General features: G+C 43.3%; 1 protein-coding gene across 4 annotated transcripts in view; it reads right to left on the bottom strand.

The window, feature by feature from the left end:
- PDZD2 (PDZ domain containing 2) overlaps window positions 1–20222 on the bottom strand; it is a 138610-nt gene that overhangs the window by 44763 nt on the left and 73625 nt on the right. For 3 of the 4 annotated variants that reach the window (XM_064642512.1, XM_064642511.1, XM_064642514.1), the window contains exons 3-5: window positions 11231–11373; window positions 10435–10567; window positions 8284–8451 (exon numbers count right to left, since the gene is read on the bottom strand). The exons of the other annotated variant lie outside the window; for it this stretch is intronic. In XM_064642512.1, coding sequence (XP_064498582.1) covers window positions 8284–8451; window positions 10435–10567; window positions 11231–11373 — 444 coding nt within the window. The remainder of the gene's footprint in view (window positions 1–8283; window positions 8452–10434; window positions 10568–11230; window positions 11374–20222) is intronic. 4 annotated transcript variants of the gene reach the window in all.

A 20222-nucleotide genomic window follows, 5' to 3' on the forward strand; every position in this document is an offset into this window, starting at 1 on the left:
GCCATGGACAGAGGAAAAGAGAAGAAACATCACCTCCATGTCAGCACTAATTCAGTGCCTTAAATGGCACCTGAGAAAAACCCTGTGCCCTGGTTTCTCCCACCAGGGCAAGGCTGATAGGGTGGAGAGCAGTTCTGCATGATGCCCGAGGCAGGCTCCACCAGCAAGGCTCCAAGAAGGCTCAGGTTTGGACTCTTCAGCACTGCTGGTGAAACAAAGCACTAGCAGCGCCCCTGGGAATTACACTTGCTGGTATCACCAGGTGTAGCCTGTACTTCCTCCTGCCTAGCCAAAGGGGATGGGAACCCAAAGCCTGCATTACTGAATTTTAAAGAAAGTGTTGGAGAACTCTTGGTCCATGTGTAGCAGGAGGTCAAGGAATTTGATAAACAGTCAAGAACTGGAGCTGCCCTAATTTCTGAATAGGTGGAAATGCCAAATAAACAAAACAAAAGCCTTTAAAGTGGTCTCTAAGAATGTCTAGTCTGCCACTTTACCAAATGCCTGCATTCAAAAGCCACCCTAAGCCTTCAGTGTAAAGCAGCAATTGCTAGAAGGGGCATTACCATTCGCTTCAGGAAGCATAAACCCTCAACAGCTATTTTTATGGCTCTTTACAAAGCCCACAGAGTAGCCCCACACAAACCTGCACATGAAACATAACCTGGCATTCACCAGAACAAAGCCAGCAGCGATACTTGCCCACGTAGCCTCAGCAAACAGACTGGAAACTATGTCAGAGCTAAGCTACTCTCATCTTCCAGAACACTCTATTTATTTGGCACAAGACACTCCAAAACCTCCTTCGATGTGTTTGACACCAAGAGCCTCAGTGTGTTGATCATTGTCCAGAGGATACTCGCAGGTTCTTGATGCAGCAGGATCCCAGCTGTGCTGGCTCCAATGACTCGCTGGTCAGGGCTGCAGTTAAGCGAAGCAGATTTCACTTTCAGGTTTCCAAACATTTGCTAAAATTATTAATAATGTTTTGAAAAAAAAAAACTTTTAAAATATCATTTTAAAAAGGAAGAAATGCAGGAAACGGCTAACGCAGCTAAGTTCTCCAAGAAACACATAGCACAGACAGCATATGCCTTGGAAACAGTAAGATGCTCCCAGCTAAACAGTTCCCAATCCTTTTTGGACCAGATTACACTACTTCTGCAATATATTACGATTTTCACTAGAAACAGCTTCTAAGCTAAAGGAAATAAAATGCACACAAACAGATCCCTGCTGTTCTCTTTTTTATGCTTTATCCTTTTTTCCCCTCAAACATCAAAAAGTAGGACGCATCTCCATGCAATTTAGTCACTGTCCACGAGATGTCTCCATGCGCTGTAGAGAGGTCCCAGAAGACTGGTCCTGGTAAACAGTGAAAACCTAAAGGATTCCTTGATTCTGACACCCATGGAACTCAAGTCATGTGAAAGTTCATTCAGCTCCTCTGTTATTTTCTTTAATAAACACTCAGTTCGTGGCTTAGCACAAATCTGGAGCCTTTGCATCACGACAAACAATAAATTGCTTCTCTTTTTTTTTTTTCTTTTTTCCTAAATGACAACCTTTCTACTCACAGTGAGGGACAAAGCAAGCAATAATCAGTCCTCCAAATAAACAACTCTCCTGAGAATAAAGAAAGACCTTCCTAACAACATGAACCCACAGCTGCAGAGTGTGTTCCCATGACATAGCTCATGGGAGTTTGCATTTCAGCTCCAAATCCACATTTTATACCACCCTAAGTACAAAGAAGGATATAGAATATGCAACCATTAAGTGTCTTTCATACCTGTATCAAGGATCTGAAGCCTCATGCATTATACATGTGCTTTCCATGTATTCAAGCACAGCACATCTCAAAGGAGTTTTACCCAAGCCCAACCAAGACTGGACCATGTATACGCTCAAGAATTTGCAGATGTGATGATGCGACATTCACTCTAAGTCTCAAAACCTAAAGCCTTTATCATCCTTCTGTTAATGTATGTGAACTGCATGGCTGTGACAGCATCTCTCTTGTTCCAGTGCCATGAGGGTGTTATTTTTAGCTTGTTAAAGGCAGTTCATCTCCTTCAAAACTGGGCAGTTATCCAAACAGCCAAAGGAGAGACAGGCTGTACTGTATCTGTTGCTTTATGGGAAAAACCCTCATTCACAAAAACAAAGACCATGCAGAACCTGTACTGTAGATAAACTTGTGTTTCTATTGCTCTGCTGACTCAGTTTTCAAACATATCACACAGGAAGAGCAAAAAATTATAACTGGGCATTGTCTACGTTGATATTTATGGACAAGTTAAAAAGGTTATCTTCCACCAGCCCAAGCAACAAGAGATATTTCACATTTTGTAGACTGCATCATGTCTACAGAGAAACCTGCAGAGTAATAGCCCTTGGGTGAAACAGTTTTCTCTGGTCTTGCCCTTAAGATGGAGGCAGTAGAAAGTGGTCCTAAAAGGCTGGGAACCAGGCTCAAGGAAGGATGTGAGTGCTCTGAGGACCTCCCTCCTGACATGAAGAACACATTCATGTTAATGTCTCCTTGACAGGTGAATTTCAGGATGTGTGAAAAGCAGTAATTCAGTGACACTGTGCCCCTGGGGGCCTTTCAGCACCCATCCTCCTCCCCAAACTCATGCAATGTGTGCCAACACCTTCCCCCAGCCCCGACCAGTGTCACACCATCACTGAACAACTCCTCCTCAACAAGACAAATTGCAATTGCTTATTTTAATATGATAGGGCTTCTGGAAACAACACACACCCTGTGAACCAGATTTGGTCTCCAAATACTTTATCATTTTCCCTTGCCCAAATTCCTAACTATACTTACTTTGAAAACTCACATCTGGAGTCACTGTAGGACACAGCATGTCTATGCAGCTACAGCATGAGGGAAGGGCAACAGCTCTGAGCCATGCCAAGGTGCAGCTGGACCCTGCCCCTTCCAAGAGCGACAACGGCACATTCCAGGATCTGGAAACCACATCACCAGCCCTCACCACTGAAGAGGAAGAGGGTTACTGAACCCTTCCCCAAGACAAGGGCTGGCTACAGCTGAGCCCCACACCAGGTTCTTTCAATTTCTCTCCCTCTCCCCTACCCCAAGTAGAGCATTTCATTGCAAAGCAAATTTCTTTCTTGAAAGAGTAAAAGCCCTTTCTTGCTTTTTTCCCAGCCATGCAGCGCTTTTTGAGGAGTGAGCTGTATTTCTGCAGGCTCTGTTGAGACTGCAGTGCCCTAATGGGAACAAACACTCCAGTCCTCCAAGTAACGAGGGCCCCTCCCCACGCTCTGCACACATTTAATTGTTGAGTTATGCTTCCTGTTCCTTCTCAATGCTAATGCTTTCTCTGAAATTCTCTCCAAGTGTTTCCAGAAGAACTTTTGACCTCAAGACTGTTTTTAAACTTATGGCATTGTTATCCTTGTCTTTATTATGCTTGCATGGCTACAGGTAATTATGTATGGATTCCCTGGTAGGACAGAAAGGCTCATGGCAGAAAATAACTGATCAGTTCTACAGCTCAGAAAAAAAAAATATTAATGGGGAGGGAGGGGAGTTAAACAAATGCATTTCTTCCTATTCAACAAACAGGTTTACTTACATGCTTTCAGCTACATGCCTAGCCAAAAAAAAAAAAAAAAAAAGAGTTTTGGTAGGGATCAGGTAATGCAGATCATGCAAGAAACCTTAACAGGAGACATCCTGTTTCTGTTACTGGTAGGAGGATGACAACCTTGCTGGGCCATGGCCATCTCTGCATGCAACGTGCTGACAGCTGATGTGAAGGCAACACATCACATGCTTCAGGTCAACTCAAAATGATTAAACATCAGTAAAAAGGGCCTGACACCCCACAGCAGAGGATCACACAGCTGAGGGTGCTGCCAGAGGCTGTGTCCCCAGCCTTCCCTGCACAGTCAGCTTGGGCATGGGGAAGCAAACAGTGTCCCTTCCCAGCTCCCCCTCAACAGGTAGGGATAATAATGAACTCCTTTCCCAAACAGGAAATTTCTCTTTTGTACAATTCTATTCTGCATGGAATAGACTCAGCTCAGGGTCTATGCCTCCAGCATCACAAATGGCAAATACCAAGGGAAGAGCACATGATTTAAGTACAGATGAACAGTCCCCAGCCTTCCATCCCTGCCTCCAGCAACCACGGATCCAAACCTCCCAAGGCAGATGCCCTCTTCTTATATTTAGTAGCTTTCAGGGATTTCAAGCCGTTAATGTGAAGCTGGTCACTGAAGCTGGACATTTAAAAAATACTCAGACCATCATATATTGAACAACACAGCACTACCAGAAAGAGAGGCAAATAACTTTTGGAGCAACTAAGAACGGCACGTGCTTCTGTTCAGGGACCAAAAATGCTCCAAATTCACCAGACACTTTGCAAATTCTTAGCAGATGAGCTTTCTCTTTAGAGTTCATTTCCCAGGTTGTTCCATCAGCCAGCAATAAAGTGACAGATTCAATTTCAAGAACAGAAATACTAGTAAAAGTGAATTAGAATTAAAAATAAATCATCCACGGCAAATACTATCATATTATCCTATTTCACTTGGACATAAATAATGATATTTTAAAATAGCAATGTCAACTGCACACAGCAAAATATGGATTGGGGTGGAGGAGTTTAAAATCCCCCCCTAAATGCCTCAGTACCATTTAGGACAATGTGACTCTCTGGCCCAGTATTTTGTGTCTGAAGTTAAGGAATATTTTGGCCCAACCAGCTCCAAAAGAAATGCACTTAAAGGATATTACTGTAACCTTTTTCTGCCTGGCAGCACAATTTTTATTAAAGTTAGAACTTTAAGGGTCATTTCATGTTAAACAGGGCTTTACATAAGGAGACTGTAAAAACAGAGCTTCAATTAAATTGTATTATGAAATTTTTATTAATGAAACTTAACAAGTGGACTTTCAAGTAGGACTGAAAGTGATATTTCTCCTAAATTACAGTTTTCAAGTGTCACTAGACCCTTCTGCTGTGTCCTGGGGAAGCTTACTAGCTCAGACTCCATTTCCCTTCTGGAAACACTGAAGCAGAACTTCAAGACTTTTAAAAAACTTGCTCACAGGGAAATTTTCAACCTTTAGCCACTAGAAAAGACAATTTTAATATTTTTTATTGGTTTTTTTCATAGAATTGTAGGGTAAGCCGGGTTTGGAAGGGACCTTTGGGACATCCCTGGTCCAGGCTCCATCTCAAAACAGATTCAACTTAGATCAGGTTCCTCAGAGCCTGGTCCAGCTGAGTTTTAAGTAACTACAAGTATGAAGATTTGAATACATACCTTCATTCCAAGTGATTGTTTTTTTCTGCCTGGTTCAGCCTTTAAGCAACCAGGTGCTAAAGCATTAACAGCAAGACTATACAGTCCATCAGGTCTATGAATCACGGTTCTGAATACTCAGCAATGAACTATATTCACAGAGAAGTTAATGACAGAATATCTTGGACAACCCTAAGAGCTCCTGTAAGTTTTGAAGTATCTTCTTTACTTGCTTAAGAATTAGATGTATACTGTTTGGGTCAGAAAAGGGACAGTGAAGCCTCAGCTGACAATAAATCACTCTGAATTACTCACTGTTACATAACCACCCAGCACCTGACAGCATCCCTTTGGAGTCCTTACAAAGCCCCACAGAGTAAACAAGAAAATCCATTAATCTCTTGTCAGAGGTGAGGAAGACAACTCCTGGCCAGAGCTGGGTGGAGAATCAGCCTCAAATCTAAGACATCTGACTCTTTAACTCAGACTACAGTCTCAGTTACCTGGTCCAGTCCTTCAGTACCACCCACCCTGGCAGTCTAATACAATTACATTTGCAGTGATCAAAAATAGTCCAGCTTAATTCCTTCTTTAATCATCAGTCACGCTGTCATCCCTTATCTACAGTATAAATATAATTAAATATATATGAGAGAAAGAGAAGACGTGAATATCATCAGGAGCATGGGAGCAGCAAAGAACAGTGATTTCTAAAGCAATTTTGCAATAACCTATGTGACTATACATATATTTTAAAATATAAAATCATGTGATGCTTTGAGTTCATATTGGCCTTGAAATCAGCTTCTAAGCTTTGCTACGAAAAATCCCCACCATTTTGCCATGTGAAAAGAAGTCTCGTGAATTTTATCTTTTCCATACATTCACCTTCCTCTATCCTGCCTGGTGGCACACAGGATTTGCCCGGCTCAGCTCAGGCTGTGATCTGATGAGGACGGATCAGGATGAGGGTAGAGCTGGGAGGTCTACACCGTACAGAGTGCCCAGCCCAGGCTGCAGAGAGCCCCTCTGCACTCTGAGGCTGAGATAGCAATTACAAGGAGAATGCAAAGACACCCTGTGCTTCAGATCAGAAAAGTAATGATTTCATCTGCAGATCAAGGAAAAACAGAAGAGGTCCCGAGAGTCACCAATAACTTGTTACATCTCTCTAAATTACACCCTTTCATTAAAAAAAAATTAATAATAGAAATAGAGGAAAGAAAATGAAAAAAATCTTGCTGCTACTCTCCTAATGTGTTTATGGCACCCAGATTTCTGTGATTTCTCCTCCATATCCCAGTGGTTTATTACAAAAGCACACAGCTATTGCCATCAGGCATGACAGTGCCAGATAGGCAGGCAAATCCAGCTGGCTCTGAATTAGGCCACCACCACAGCCAGCTGCAGTGGCACTGGGATGGACATTGGGGAAGGCTCCAAACTCAGGTCAGTGCCGAAGGGCTCTGGGATGCTCATATAGCTGTGTCTTCACAGTCATGTGCACCCCAGTTACCTTGAGCTTCCCTGAGCATTATGTTAATCTGGAAAGGAAACACTAAAAAAAGCCGTCACTGTCCACCAGGCAGAGCCTTGCTGAAAAGACAGAAGCAAACCAAGTGACAAATAATTCCTATCATGTGCCAAAAGAATCGCTGGAACACCTGCATCAGGGAGCTGCATCCTGAAGCCACACATAATTAGGTTTTGACAAAACTGATTTTTATTTTGAAGTGTTGCTGAGCCACAGCCTTATGAAAAAATTATTAGAATTTGAACCATGGCTTGTAGAAGAATTTGAAGTATTTTGATAGTCAAAAGAATGTTTAGGTGCCCACTCAAGTTAGCACAGAAACACTACACCATCATCACTGCTAAGCATTCCCTGATTATGTGTTTTTCCCTTCCTCTCCCCAAAAAGGTACCCTGGCACATAGATGAGAAGACAGTGTAGAAATAACAAAACTTGTCAGAGTAAAGAGATGTGTGAGAGTGAGAACTGTTATAAACACTGACTCAAAGTATGCCAGAGATGACAGGCAGGTAGGAAGTGAACACCAGCATCAGTTTGACTACAGTGCAAGACTCATCCTGGGGAGCAGCCTTTTGCTCAGAAACAGGCAAGTGTAAGACTATAAAATCAAAACAAATCACCAAACCAGCATCATATCTGAGCCATCCAAAGGTTTAGGATATTTATTACAACTGAAGCAGAAGAAAGAAGGGGAAAAAAAAAGACAAGAAGAGAAAATTATAAATAGATACAAGCTTCAAGTGAATCCACCTGCTTTGCTGGAAAATCAGTCTGCAAGCTCTTTAGATTAGAAACATCACTTTATTCTTTGTCTGTACAACACAAGAGAGGCCTAGAAGACCAATGAAGTTTCAGAGAGCTGTTACATTACAAATAAATAACAATAACCCACTTAATCTCTTCTTAATACAGCCCTGAAGGGAATGCAAGTGAGATTATCAACTGGCAGCATTTATTCGGCAGAACTTCAGTTACGGTTCACAGCCAGGACTTCCTATCCCTCCACTGAAAACTGTCTGTTGGCTTCAACAAAGCAAATACAAACTTCAAGAGCTGGATCATGAACTGTTAAAGAGCTTTAGTTACAAAAGAAGGGGAAAGAAGAGCGTGTAAGTGCGTAAGCACTGAGAGAGACTTTGCATCAGATCCAACAAAAGCAGTGGAACTGGGTGGAAAACAATCCAAGGGCAGAGAGAAAAACAAAACCGTGATTGCGACATAGGCTGGAGGACACTGGAGCTCCTGCTCCCTGTGCCCCTGCCCTGCCTCAGAGATGGCAGGTGCTGTGGCAGTTGCCATCCTCACTGCAGCTTCTCACCCACATCCCATGCGAAGAAGGGCTGGGTGGCATGGCCCCGTCCCCAGGACCTGCTCCGTGCCAGGCTGTAGAAGAATGTGACAGATGCAAACAGGCATCAGAGGAGAGAGTGAAAACTTCACACCAAAACCACACTTACAGCGACCGGTTTTTCAGGAGACACATTCACTCCTTTCACATGTTCTTCTTCTGGCTCTTCGTTTTCCTTATTGTCAGTGCAAGAGACAGAGTCTTGGACTGAGCAAGTGCTAAGCAAGTCTGGCAAACTGGTAGATGGACACTTCAGAAAATCCCCTTCAGAAGATTCCTACCCGAGAGACAACAAAATACGTTACATCGCGTGCAGAAAAAACACCAGTGTCACAGTAAACCCATTTCACCTGCCCAGAGTGAGCTCTCTGGTAATCCTCCCCTTGTTACACACTTCCATGTGCTCAGACTTTAAAGGCCTGGTTATAAAAAGCAGTCCTGGTTTTAAAGTGCATATATAATAAACATGGGCCAGTTTAAAAAATGTTTAAAAAATTTAGATTTCATAAAGGAGAATTGAAAATAAATACTTCTCCAGCAGCCTGCTCCTCCTCACTTTGGGTTTACTAAACATTACTGCAAGGAGACTGAGAGTTTACAGACCTCATTACTCATTTCATTGCCTCCCAAATCACACCCTGCGCTCCTGCTCCCTCCCTGTGGATGTTCCCTTCACACATTTATTTACTTACACACATAAGAATAATACACTGACAACACTGCTCAGGAGAACAAAATGAAAACTAAACCACCAATCTTCTACTAACTCAGTCCTGATTCTTCAGGATCTGTTTCCAGTCTTTGGCATATTTTCTGGCAGGCAAACACATGCATCAGCTGAAAGCAGTGGTCAGACAGACTCTCATTTTACTGCTTTCAGAACAAATTCTATGTTCCTGAGCACTCGCCAGGCCAAAAGGCAAGGTTGCATTCCTATACCAACAAATAAGGCCCCAAAGGAGATGCCAGGGAACACTTCACCCATTTACACCTTTTCTGAGGCTGCCTGAGACATGGCACAGGGTGGATTCCCCACTGCTTGCCTTTCCAAGTCCTTCTTCCAGGGACATGAAAACTGCCCAAGTGCACAGAGCACAGGACAAACAGATTCACAGCCTGACCAAGAACATGAAGTTTTATGCCATGAGCTTATTCATGATGAGGTCATCATGTGAACAAGCTTTTAAGCTTAAGGAGAAATCTATGCAGTCTATTGCCTTGTGTTTTGACAGAGTCCAATTGTCTAAAAGAAACAAAAAATGTAGCTACTTCATGTCAAAGTGTGTTGTTTCCAGAACAAACACTGGTAGGGTTAATACCAAGCTGTGATCCTACAGAAGATATTCAATGAACTTGACTGTCTTCAATGAACTGAAATATTAGAGAGTTACAGGCTCTTCACTTTCAATATGGTAGAATAGAGCCTCTTCTTGAAAAATATGAGCATAAAGCATCCCAGGAAGCCAATGAGCATCCAGACACTACTAAAGCCACAGAAAACGGGCACTGGGATGGCTGAGGAAACTGAAAGGTGAAGCTAAGAAAAAATATAAAAATACTGACACAGTGGCTTGCTGACACCCCGGAAATGCAGGTAAAGGAGTGGTCCGTTTGGACCAAGATGTTCCTGCCACCCCCTCAAAGGCCCTGACAAACCCACCCTGCAAGCAGGTCCTTATTTGAGACCCCTGGGTGCTTTCAGGAGCCCACTGGCCACCCACCAAACACCTGCAGCAACCCAAGTGTGGGGGGCAGCAGGATGTGATCCACAGAGAAGAGCAAACAAGGGTTGGCAGGATTTTCTTAAACAAAGGACAAAATACTATTTAATATCCCCTCAACCTCTTCTGTGATCAAAGCAGAACGAAGAGCCTAACTGATAAATGAGTTCTACTCTCATTTCCCTGAAATTTCATGCTCCTTTATCTGTAAGAGCTCCACTCCACATTATTAACAAGGACAAAATAAGGAACTCAAGCCAAGAGATCATCATCAAGAGACCTCAGGCACACACGCAGGACGGAGATGAGAGGTACAAAGGCTACGCAGAAGAGGCTGAGAACAGCCTGCTTTATTTAGCATGTATTTTAAGAAAATGGTTTTGGTCAAAACTTAAGTAACATCTTGCTGTACATTAAATTTAGCGGAGCAAATGTGCACATACATGTGATTGCCTATCAAAAATATGCCCTTTTCACGAAGCACTGGCACAAACATTTGCAGAGGCACATTTGTGAGAGCACCTGGGAGAGGTCTGTACCTTGCTAGAGACCACGAGCTGCACCAGGCCAGCGGCCGAGCGGAGGAGAGCCACAGCCTCCTGGTGGGACAGCCCCACCAGCGACTGCCCGTTGATCATGAGGAGCTCATCACCAGCCATCAGCCTGCCATCCCTGCAGAAACAGAGCGGGAACATGGAGCTGCAGGGTGGTCCTTCCCCAGTGCCGGCGCCGGTGGCACATGGTGGGATGTGGAGGCATGGACAACACGTGATCTCACTGACACTAAACTAGCATTGTGTGTTGTTCTCCAAAAAAAGGGGCTCAGAAAGGTAACCCCAGGGAATCACTGTTACAGCCAGAGCCATCTCACCCTCTTGGCAGAGCTGAGATCCCCCAAGTCTTCTCCATGACCCAATGGAGTTGGTCAGGGAGTAGCAGCTCCATCTGCACTCCATCAGGGAACAGGGCAAGGATTGGAAGTGAGCACAACCTGAGATGCACAACCCATGCTCTCACACATGCCAATTCCATGGGAAAGACCCATCTTCCAAAAAGGCACTTGGGAAAAAAGCCCTACAAGCCATCAGGCTCCTTGGTTTTCACTCAATCACTAAGGAATTGTTTGATCGGTCTACAGTTTGGACTAAACATGCTAGAAGAAGCTTCAGTGATCAAACACAAAAATAATTTTTTATGCTAAAAATGCGCCATGTTCTCACCCTCACACACGGGGAGGGCAAAATGCCCACACTTGCCTCATGAACCTGGCTAACATGGATAGTCCATGGCTATTCCATCACACCCACTCCCATGAAGGTACCACCATCACCTCACCTGTGTGCGGAGCCGCCTTCCTCCACGTGGGTGACGATGATGCTGTGAGGGGACCTCTTTGACCCTCTGCCTCCCGTTATCTGGATTCCCAGCCCGTCCGTCCCCTTCAGGATGTGCATCTTCCATATGCGGCAACCTTCTCGCTGAGAGAAAATGTGCAGAGAGTCCTTGAATTTGGATTTGGACACCAAGAGAGGGCTGGGAGGCTACAGGAGGGAGCTATTTAGCACCGTGCTGCCCATCACCGCACACCTGTATAGCTCAAGTTATACGGGTGTTTTTGCTGAGCTTTGCTACATCAGCTGCAATCCAAGAGAAGGAGGCAGAAAGGAGGAGGCAGCACAGAGCAGGGTCAACACGAAGAGGTTTCCTTGCAGGGATGTTTGCAGCTTTTCTGAGCCACACAGAGGTGATGCTCTCAATGCCCTGGTCCTTCCCGAAGCAACCAGAGGCCTCAAACCCCTTCGCCAAAACTCAAGGATGAGCCGTGCAGGGCTGCAGAGGAGCAAGACGTGGTCCAAGGGGGACTTTGAACACCAGGTAGCACAGCTGCTGTTGCAGCAGGGACCAGACCAGCATCACATAGCAGTGTTTCCCTCTCTGGAGGGGTTTGCAGGATTTGAGACACAGGAAAGAAAACAGCGGCTTCAAATTATCAGCTGCCAATCAAATATTTCTTACTGGGCAGCTGTTGTACAGATTGTAAATAATAAATTTACCCACTGCAGAGAATAATTTTCAGTATAACCAAGGTAATAAGCAATGGTCAGGACACCTTTATTAGTTTTGGTTATTTTTAATTATTATAAATATGTATCCAAAAAGCGGTTTACAAACTCCAGAGCAATACAAAATGCAAAACACAAACGAGTTCCTACTGGCAGGATTGGGCACAAGGAAACACAAGTGTGATGGATAGCAGAAGAGCAAAAAAAGGAAAGGGAAAAACAAGCAAGCAAGACACGTAAGGCAATTGGCAAGACTCTCCCAGAGAGAGGAAGAACCAGGATTACAGAATTATGAAAAACCCTTGGAAGTTTTCAAGCTTGCAAGACAGCAAAATGCACAATTTGGAGGGGATTTTTAAGCCATGTGTTGTAGTCACCAGGCACCAGGTCAGCTATTTCTGACTGGGTGTGTTATGCACACAAGTAACGTTCTCGCAGTATGCAAACGCCCAAGTAGCAAAGATGATTAAAATTTCATGGCAAACTGTGAAGAGCATGCACAAATTGCTGCTTGTTTCTGAGAAGGAGAACTGCTAAATATAACAGCAAACCCAAGGGTTGTGGCAGCAACCTGCAAATTTTAGGCCAATGTTGTTTATCAGAGCCTTTATTAAATGAGGAAAATGTGTGGGTTTTGGTTTTGTTTTGTTTTTTTTTTTCACCTAATCACCGAAACTTTTAAATGCAGTATGAGTTTTTCAGATATTGGAACAAAGTGAAAATTAACAAGAATAATTAATAATTATCAATATTAACATTACTAAATGGAATGTTAACATGAATATTAATCTATCATAGCCCTTGAACCACAGGTAGGAGAAACATAAAAAAACAAACCAGGTTTCTTAAGAGGTTACCCAAAAGTTTGAGCCTGAAAACACATACACCTGTGGGTAATTTGTTAACTTAAAAGCCTTGAACATGGGCAATATCCTAACAAGGTTTAACTGGGATCTTCAACACCTGACTAAAGGCCAGTCTCCTGCTGAATAACAGGACATGTCAGGACAGAGGATACTTTAAAATAAATTAGAGTGATACATGAGACACCGTGTTAAATGCAAGGGCAAGAGTCAACTATATTTATCCGCTTTAAAAACAGAACAGAGCTACAGCATGAAAATGCTCCAGAGACATTTTATTGCTATGAAGTACCTTGCACCAATAATGAAGACAGTATAACAGAGAAATACAATCCCTCTGCCTCCCCCACCCAAGCCCAGCCTGAAACGATGACCATCTATTCTCCTCACAAGATGCCACTTTGAATGTCCTGTTGTTAAACCCAGTTTGGAAGCAGACCTTTCAATAAAGTTTAACAATGCAGTCATAAAATTGCCTTTAATGATCTGCAAAAGCTTTTTGGAATGCGAGTTACAGCAAGGCCCACTATGTGCAGCGCCTGGCTTGCACTCCTCAGCACTCTTCACTGTCACACATTTTACTACACAAAAAAAAAAATCCCAAATTTACCCTTAACTGGCCCACTCTTGAATATTCATTTACATAGCACTTAATAACAGCAAATGGCAAGACTTTCCTGCTCATGTGCAAGCACCACCTTATTCCCCTTGAACGCCCACTAAAATCAAAAGCACTTGAAAGTAAAACACTACTCAGTCTGAACATGGACAGAACACATCCACAATAAAAACACCTGGCATGTACCCAAATATGTATTTCTTTCACTCATTTTCGTATGCCACTGTCACCTGCTCCTGTGAAAGAAAAGGCTGTCCCTTGAGTCCCCGTCGGTCAGCTGCAGGCATTTCACTGGGAATAAACAACTCAGCATCGGCTGGAAATCAGAAACCCTCACTGTTCTTTCCCTTTTCCTCATAAAACATTCATAGCTCTTCATTTAACCACACGCTGCAAAGCAAACACCCCCCACCAATACACATGTACCTCTAAGGGACGTCACTCCAAGATTTTGAAAGCTAAGTATTAAAGAGCAGATTGCCAGCCTTTGCTTGAGGCCTCTGGAGAAAGGGGGTGTCCATCAGAACCCCCTTTCCCTCCCCAGGAAGCTGCACAGAGGAGCACAGGATACTTCACAGCTTGATAAAAATGCTGCTGCTTTGAATGTGCATCTTCTATTAGTTCATCACAGGAAAGCCTTAATAGTAAAGCTCTGTGCCAATTCCAAGGACTTGTAAATGCATTTAAATTATACTTAAAACCAGTTTTGTTAAGTTACTGGAGATTCCCAGGTTCAATAACACAAGGCCTAAATGCTTTAAAAAAGAAGAAAAGGAAAAAAAAAAAGTAGTGATGCATGTGTTTAAATTTGAAATTTTTTTGAATTATCATATTTTCAAACTTTCCTTCATAAACAAAAAGACTACAAGCTCACTTAGTCTTTAAATGAAAACTAGGATTTTGGTGCATTCACTCCACTCCAGAGACTTACAATACCCAAAGGAAACACCAAGTGTAGTTACATTTGGCAGTTTGCAGGTATGATGTCACTGCCCTTGAAGCCTGCATAATCCCTGCCCAGAGGACGAGTTTAACTGCTGACCAGTCTCCTTTGATCAGCTGCACAATTCTGGTTGCTGCTTGGCTGCTGTAAATTCCATATTTCTATTAACATTTGAATTTTCCCATCCTCTCAGAATAATTCTCACAGCTTCAATGACTCAGAATAACATTCCCCCCCAGCTTTGTTCACCAGTGACACAAAAAATACGCACACGTGCACCCACAGCCCTTTGGTGCAAAAACACTACATGCACAAAGCACAGATGTGCTGATGCCAGTCCAGCCAGGTATCTCAAACTCCAGACATCCTCACCAAGGACAGGGAGCGAGGCACTACCAGCTTCTGCTACAGCCAGGGAACAGGCAATATCCAGCCCTGGTCACTCTTAAGGAGACTTAAATTATATCCCTCTAACCAAAGGCAGGTCATAAGCACAGCAGCATTTGAGAAAGAGCTCACCACATATCATGGAATGAATACTCGTATATAACAATCCAGAAAATTTCATTCACCTGAGATTTGGCCAAGATGGACACTCAGAAAGACACCCATGTGTGCTGTAAGTGTGTCAAAGGAATAAGAAGCGAGAATGCCCCTTTAGAGTTCCCCACCTCCTGAAAGTAAATGTTAATTCTGCTCAGATCCACCCCACTGACTTTGCTTGTAATCCCAGAGCAGTAGCAGACCTGCCTACATGGAGGGACTGCGGATTCCTCCCAACTAAGGACTTCACGGGCACGATGAACCCACATATGTAGAAGTTTGCCTCAGAGCAGGAGATGAGATTTGGTCATCCCTTGAAATCCCTTCCAGACCTGCATTTTTTGACTTCCTTCACACAGCAAGGAGAAACACAAATGGTCAAGTCAGGCTGCAGCTGGGCTAATGGCTAATTTTTGTTCTCTGCAGTTACATCACTTTTAGGTGACTCAACTTTCCTCCCAACTTGGCTCTTTCAAGCAGGCAGCCCTTTGGACCAGATTTTTCCACTTGAAACTGATCAACTTCAAAGTGCCTAAGTTACAAATAATTAAAACTTTTTTTTTTTAATGACAGTATAAATATTCTATTTGGACTAATTGCAGAGGGGAAGGGGGGGGGGAAACAACCAAAAACAAAGGGTCATCTTATGTAACTGACTGCAAGTGAGAATAGAGAATACAGCTGGCAGCTTCTAGTGGGTCCCTGCAGGCCATTTCTCTCCACGGTGAAGCCATTGTACATCAGGCAGCCTCTGTTCAGAGCGAGCCTACATCTGGAATAAACTAGCGTGCTGCAGATCAGAAAGCGAGCGCACTGCCAGCGCGACGTGGGGAAGCTCGCCTTCTGCCTGCTCCGGGTGCATACCATCAAACGCTCCATTTCATAAGCACATCATTAATAAAACAAAAAGGAACGTTTTTCCTCCGAGTTGTTGAGAAAAATAAATAAATAAGTGAATGAAAGACATCGGAGCCGTTCTCCCCCAACACTGCTCCTTCTCTAGCTAATTGCAGGGGAGTTTAAAGGGGGTTGACTGATTTTTGACTGTGCCGTGTTCAAGAAGCTGCAAATCTATATATACAAAAGAAAAAATTGCTTTGAAATCTTTTATTAAAGACAAGCTTGGCAGGAGCAAGGTGTAAACAAATGGAAAACAGAAACGCGGTAAGTAGTTAAAAAGCCAGACAGTAAAATGGAAAATGTAAAATAGTTGTCTATGAAAAAGCACTTTCTGTCACAGCAGCAATTCAGACGAACCTGATGTAAACATGTAACAATTTTAAAATAAAAACAGAGATAAGCCCTGATCAGAATAGCAATAACCATGTACTGAGTCTGTATTCACACTGCCACAGACCGAAACGCAGCCCGCAGGATGTCTCCCTCCCTCCACATTTCAACGTGAATTTTTACTGTCTGTCTGCAGGGACCAGTTCCCTCTTTCAGACTTCACAGGGTTTCTCATTAGGAGCAGCAGAAGCAAACAGTGAGATCTTACTCACAAGCCACGAAGCTGCTTTGGAAACGTGACACTTAAGAGAAAGTCCTAAGTTCCATGCATTACAAAAAATTACTTCAATAGGCTTCACAGCAGCTGGCAGCCAACGTGCTGATCACACACAGCTGAAAACCAGCACAAAATCCCCCAAACAGAAACACAAAACACTACCAGTAGCACAGCATCCTTCTCTCCATGAAGAGGGAGAACACTGGGATGGCCATACTAGCACATACCACTCGCCAGCATCCTTCACTGATGTGGGATAAATTAAAAGCACTACTCCCAGCTGCCTGCCCCATCTCAGGCCACATCATGCCTCCTCCACTATCCCTACTCCCCAGCAGGCAGGTGGGAAAGACAGATAGGTAGCTGGGGAATTAACTTGCATGATCACATACCAGGTGAGCAGCTTGAATGCGTCAGTCTCAAGATACAGTCAAAAGCCATCACTCTTCACATCATAGATATTAATGTGAATGACTCAGTACCAAAAAATCATGCCAAAATCTGATTTTTGCAGATTCTTAACAAGGCAATTATTTAATTAGTGGATAATGAGTATATTTTTCGTCTGAACTTAGCCAGGTTATTTTTAAGGCTGATCTGACAGCAGGACTCCTGCTTTCATCTACTACCCTGGGTTTTGTTTTCATTGTTGCACAAGCAAGCTAAACAACTCCAAGACAAATCAAAAGAAGGGTGGGGGCAGGGGGAGGAGGAATCTAAATTCCTTTATCAATAAATTATTCATATTGGCCTCATAAGCCACCATCGTGCCTGTAACAAACGTGAATAGAGCCTTCCTAAATCTTCGTTCGCGAAGCCTAGCCACGATTCCAAGACAGGAGTTTTTTGTCCATCCCTACTGCTTATGAAAATTTCTTAGCACTGAACAACTGAAGCCTTTGGCTTCTGCCTCTGGATGATGCAAGCCATACAGTGGGTGTCTCCTACACCACTTAAAATATGGGGGAAAATCTCAAACCAAAGCAGCCCTTAATACGAATTACACTTCATTGAGGATATGAACTTTCCATGTCCTCAAACTAAGTAGGAGCCAGGAGCACAGACACAACTGTGATTGCTTTCAAGTGTCCACTCCTGATCTCACAAGTCCCCTTGTTTGGACAAACAGCTGCCAGATACTTGGCATCCTTTCACTGAAATGTGAGTACCTTCCCCATGAAAAGAGAAGTGTCCTAGGGGATGAAGCCTGGGGAACAGTCAAAAGCAAAAACATACCCTCCCCCAAACACAAACACGTAATTAAAATACACAAAACAGCCATCGAAACAGAGTGGATGAAAATTCCGTGACTTAAAGCAGACTGTCCCCCAGGGATCCATCTCCCGAGACAGACTGCATGTTGACATCATTTCCTTGGCAAGGGCTTTTAAACATTTTATCAACCAATGCAAGCACCTGAACTATACCATCACCCCTTACAAAAATCTGCTGGAGTCATTTGTCACCCTGAGCCATCACCATCTGGATTGCACCTCTCTGAGCTGCTCCACTCCTGCCTTCAACTGAACCCTTATTGAGAGATGAGACGAATGGTTTCTCAGCTGTCTCCAACCCTGGAGGGTTTCAGTCTGGCAACTGCCCCTGGGAAGCTTAGGCTTTTAAGGGTTACAAGTGTTTGCACTCCCTCGAGTACCTTACCCAGTCTCATTCTCTTGCTGGGCTATTGGGAATGGCTGGTTGGTTAGTCTGAGGTTTCTCAGAAAACACTCTTGCAGCTTGCAGTAGATTAAAGCCCAGCCTAGAGTAGGTCACAACACTCCAGTGTCAGCTAAAGAGGTGTCACTTGTGGGGACTGGTATTACATCTGTCAGCAACAGGAATCTTTCGGGTTTGCTCAGTGCTTTCAGCACCCTGCCTCAAAAATTAAGTGTATGTAGCTTTATAATTCCAACTAAAAGCCTGAAACATTACAGCACCTAAGCAAACAGCATGCTCTATTTTTAGGCACGTCCACTTGGTTTCAAGCATTCACACTTAAAGATTAAAACATAAAATGGTGCGAACTTACATTTCAGCCAAAGCTAGCCATTTGCATTCCAGTTGTGGGTTTGCTGTATCTTTAATACAACACACAAAATAAATAAATAAAAAAAAACACCTGACCCACTTTCTGTGTAGGTGGGAAGCGCTTTCCCTACTGGTGCTCTCACCTATGGTTGGTGATAGCTGAGTATGGCTGAGACCTCCTGCAACACAACCTGTGCTGCCTTTGGCAATAGCTCATTTCCAAGAGTGAGGACCTCTCTTAAAGGCAACACATTAACACATTACAACTCATCCATCACCAAACTATCTCTACATCCAAACCTCCATCACACCCTCAGAAAATTCACTACAAAAGCAGGATAAAAGGACAGATTGCTACTCAAAATTAAAGCATACAGCTACCACAGCTGTAGCTATCACTTAAATCACAGCAAAGGCAGGCAGAACCTTAAGTCAGTCGAAAAAAATTGGCAGCAGGTGACTTAACCCCAGAAAGTTGTGATGATTGTTGTTATGGCAAGGTGGAACATAACTGGCAGCAAAAAATATCAACTGTAATTTCACTACAAGCTACATCAAAGCACTTCCTAAAACCCCAAGCAAAAGCAAGGCCAAGTTTTGTCAGCGCTGTACAGCTACAATTAAAAGACAGTCCTTGTCCCTAAGAGAGTTTACAAACCAAAACAGGCAAAGAAGAGGGAAGGCATGCTTATCACAGTGCACATTAAAACTTCAAGACAGTAGATAGCCCTAGGATTCATGTTAATGAAAGTTGGAAGAAAACACCACAGATAAAAAGATGTTAAGAACAGAATCAGATTCTGAGGATGGCCTTTGCATGACTAAAAGTGTCTACATTAACACCTCAAACTAGTGTTATTTATGTCTAAAAAATGCATAATATAAGAGTCCAGTAAAAGCCTTGATGAAACAGTAATTACTGCTTAGGTTGCCAAAAAAAAAATTGATGTAAAGCAACTTAGCTTCAGCAGCTTCACTGGAGTACCTTGCTTACAGCAAGTTTTTCATTTTGGTACAGCAAAAGGATGAGAATTTTTTTTCCCATCAAGTTTAACAAAATAGTAAAATGCTTAAAGCCATTGTATTATTTCAAGCCTCATGTTTTGATTCCTGTAATGTCCTATTAGCCTTCCTCTTCTGCTTGGCAAGATAAGGAGCATTTTCCATTAACCAAAACTCAAGGTAAGGCTGGCATTTACCAACACTAATTGGCAAGTACTGCTACAGAAAGGCTGTCAGCCTTTCCTAGCTGAAAAGTAAAATGCAATTCAAAAGCATTCATCCCCTTGCAAGACAAGCCATCTCAATAAGGAAGCAATAATGGGCTTGAGGAATGAAGAGAGCTGCTGATGAAAAGAGAGCAAGTACCATGCAGTTGGAGCAATACAAAAGCAAGTGCTGGCTGGCAAAGACCTGGGTGGACTCCTGCTCACATGCACGTCCTGTGTGCACCTGTGTACACACTGATGAGTCTGGAGAGCGCTGTGGTCTATGCAAACTGGGCTCAGCTGGGCTATAAGAGCAAAGCTGGCTTGGCAAACTGTGCTAGTGGCTGTGACACACTGCAGAGTAATGAGGTTAACAACAGGGAGGCAAGACCTTGAAGCACTCCTCTAGCCTAGACCTCCCCAAAAACCTCTAGGAGGCAAGGCATTAATATTCCCTTGCCCTTCCCCTCCCTCCTTTTGTTAATGGACAGTGACTTCAGAAAAGCATCAGACACAGCTTGGAGGAACACCAGATGCTGACTTGTTTCCATCT

The sequence above is a fragment of the Pseudopipra pipra genome, chromosome Z (assembly GCF_036250125.1).
Source record: "Pseudopipra pipra isolate bDixPip1 chromosome Z, bDixPip1.hap1, whole genome shotgun sequence".
In the NCBI taxonomy this organism is placed as follows: Eukaryota; Metazoa; Chordata; class Aves; order Passeriformes; family Pipridae; genus Pseudopipra; species Pseudopipra pipra.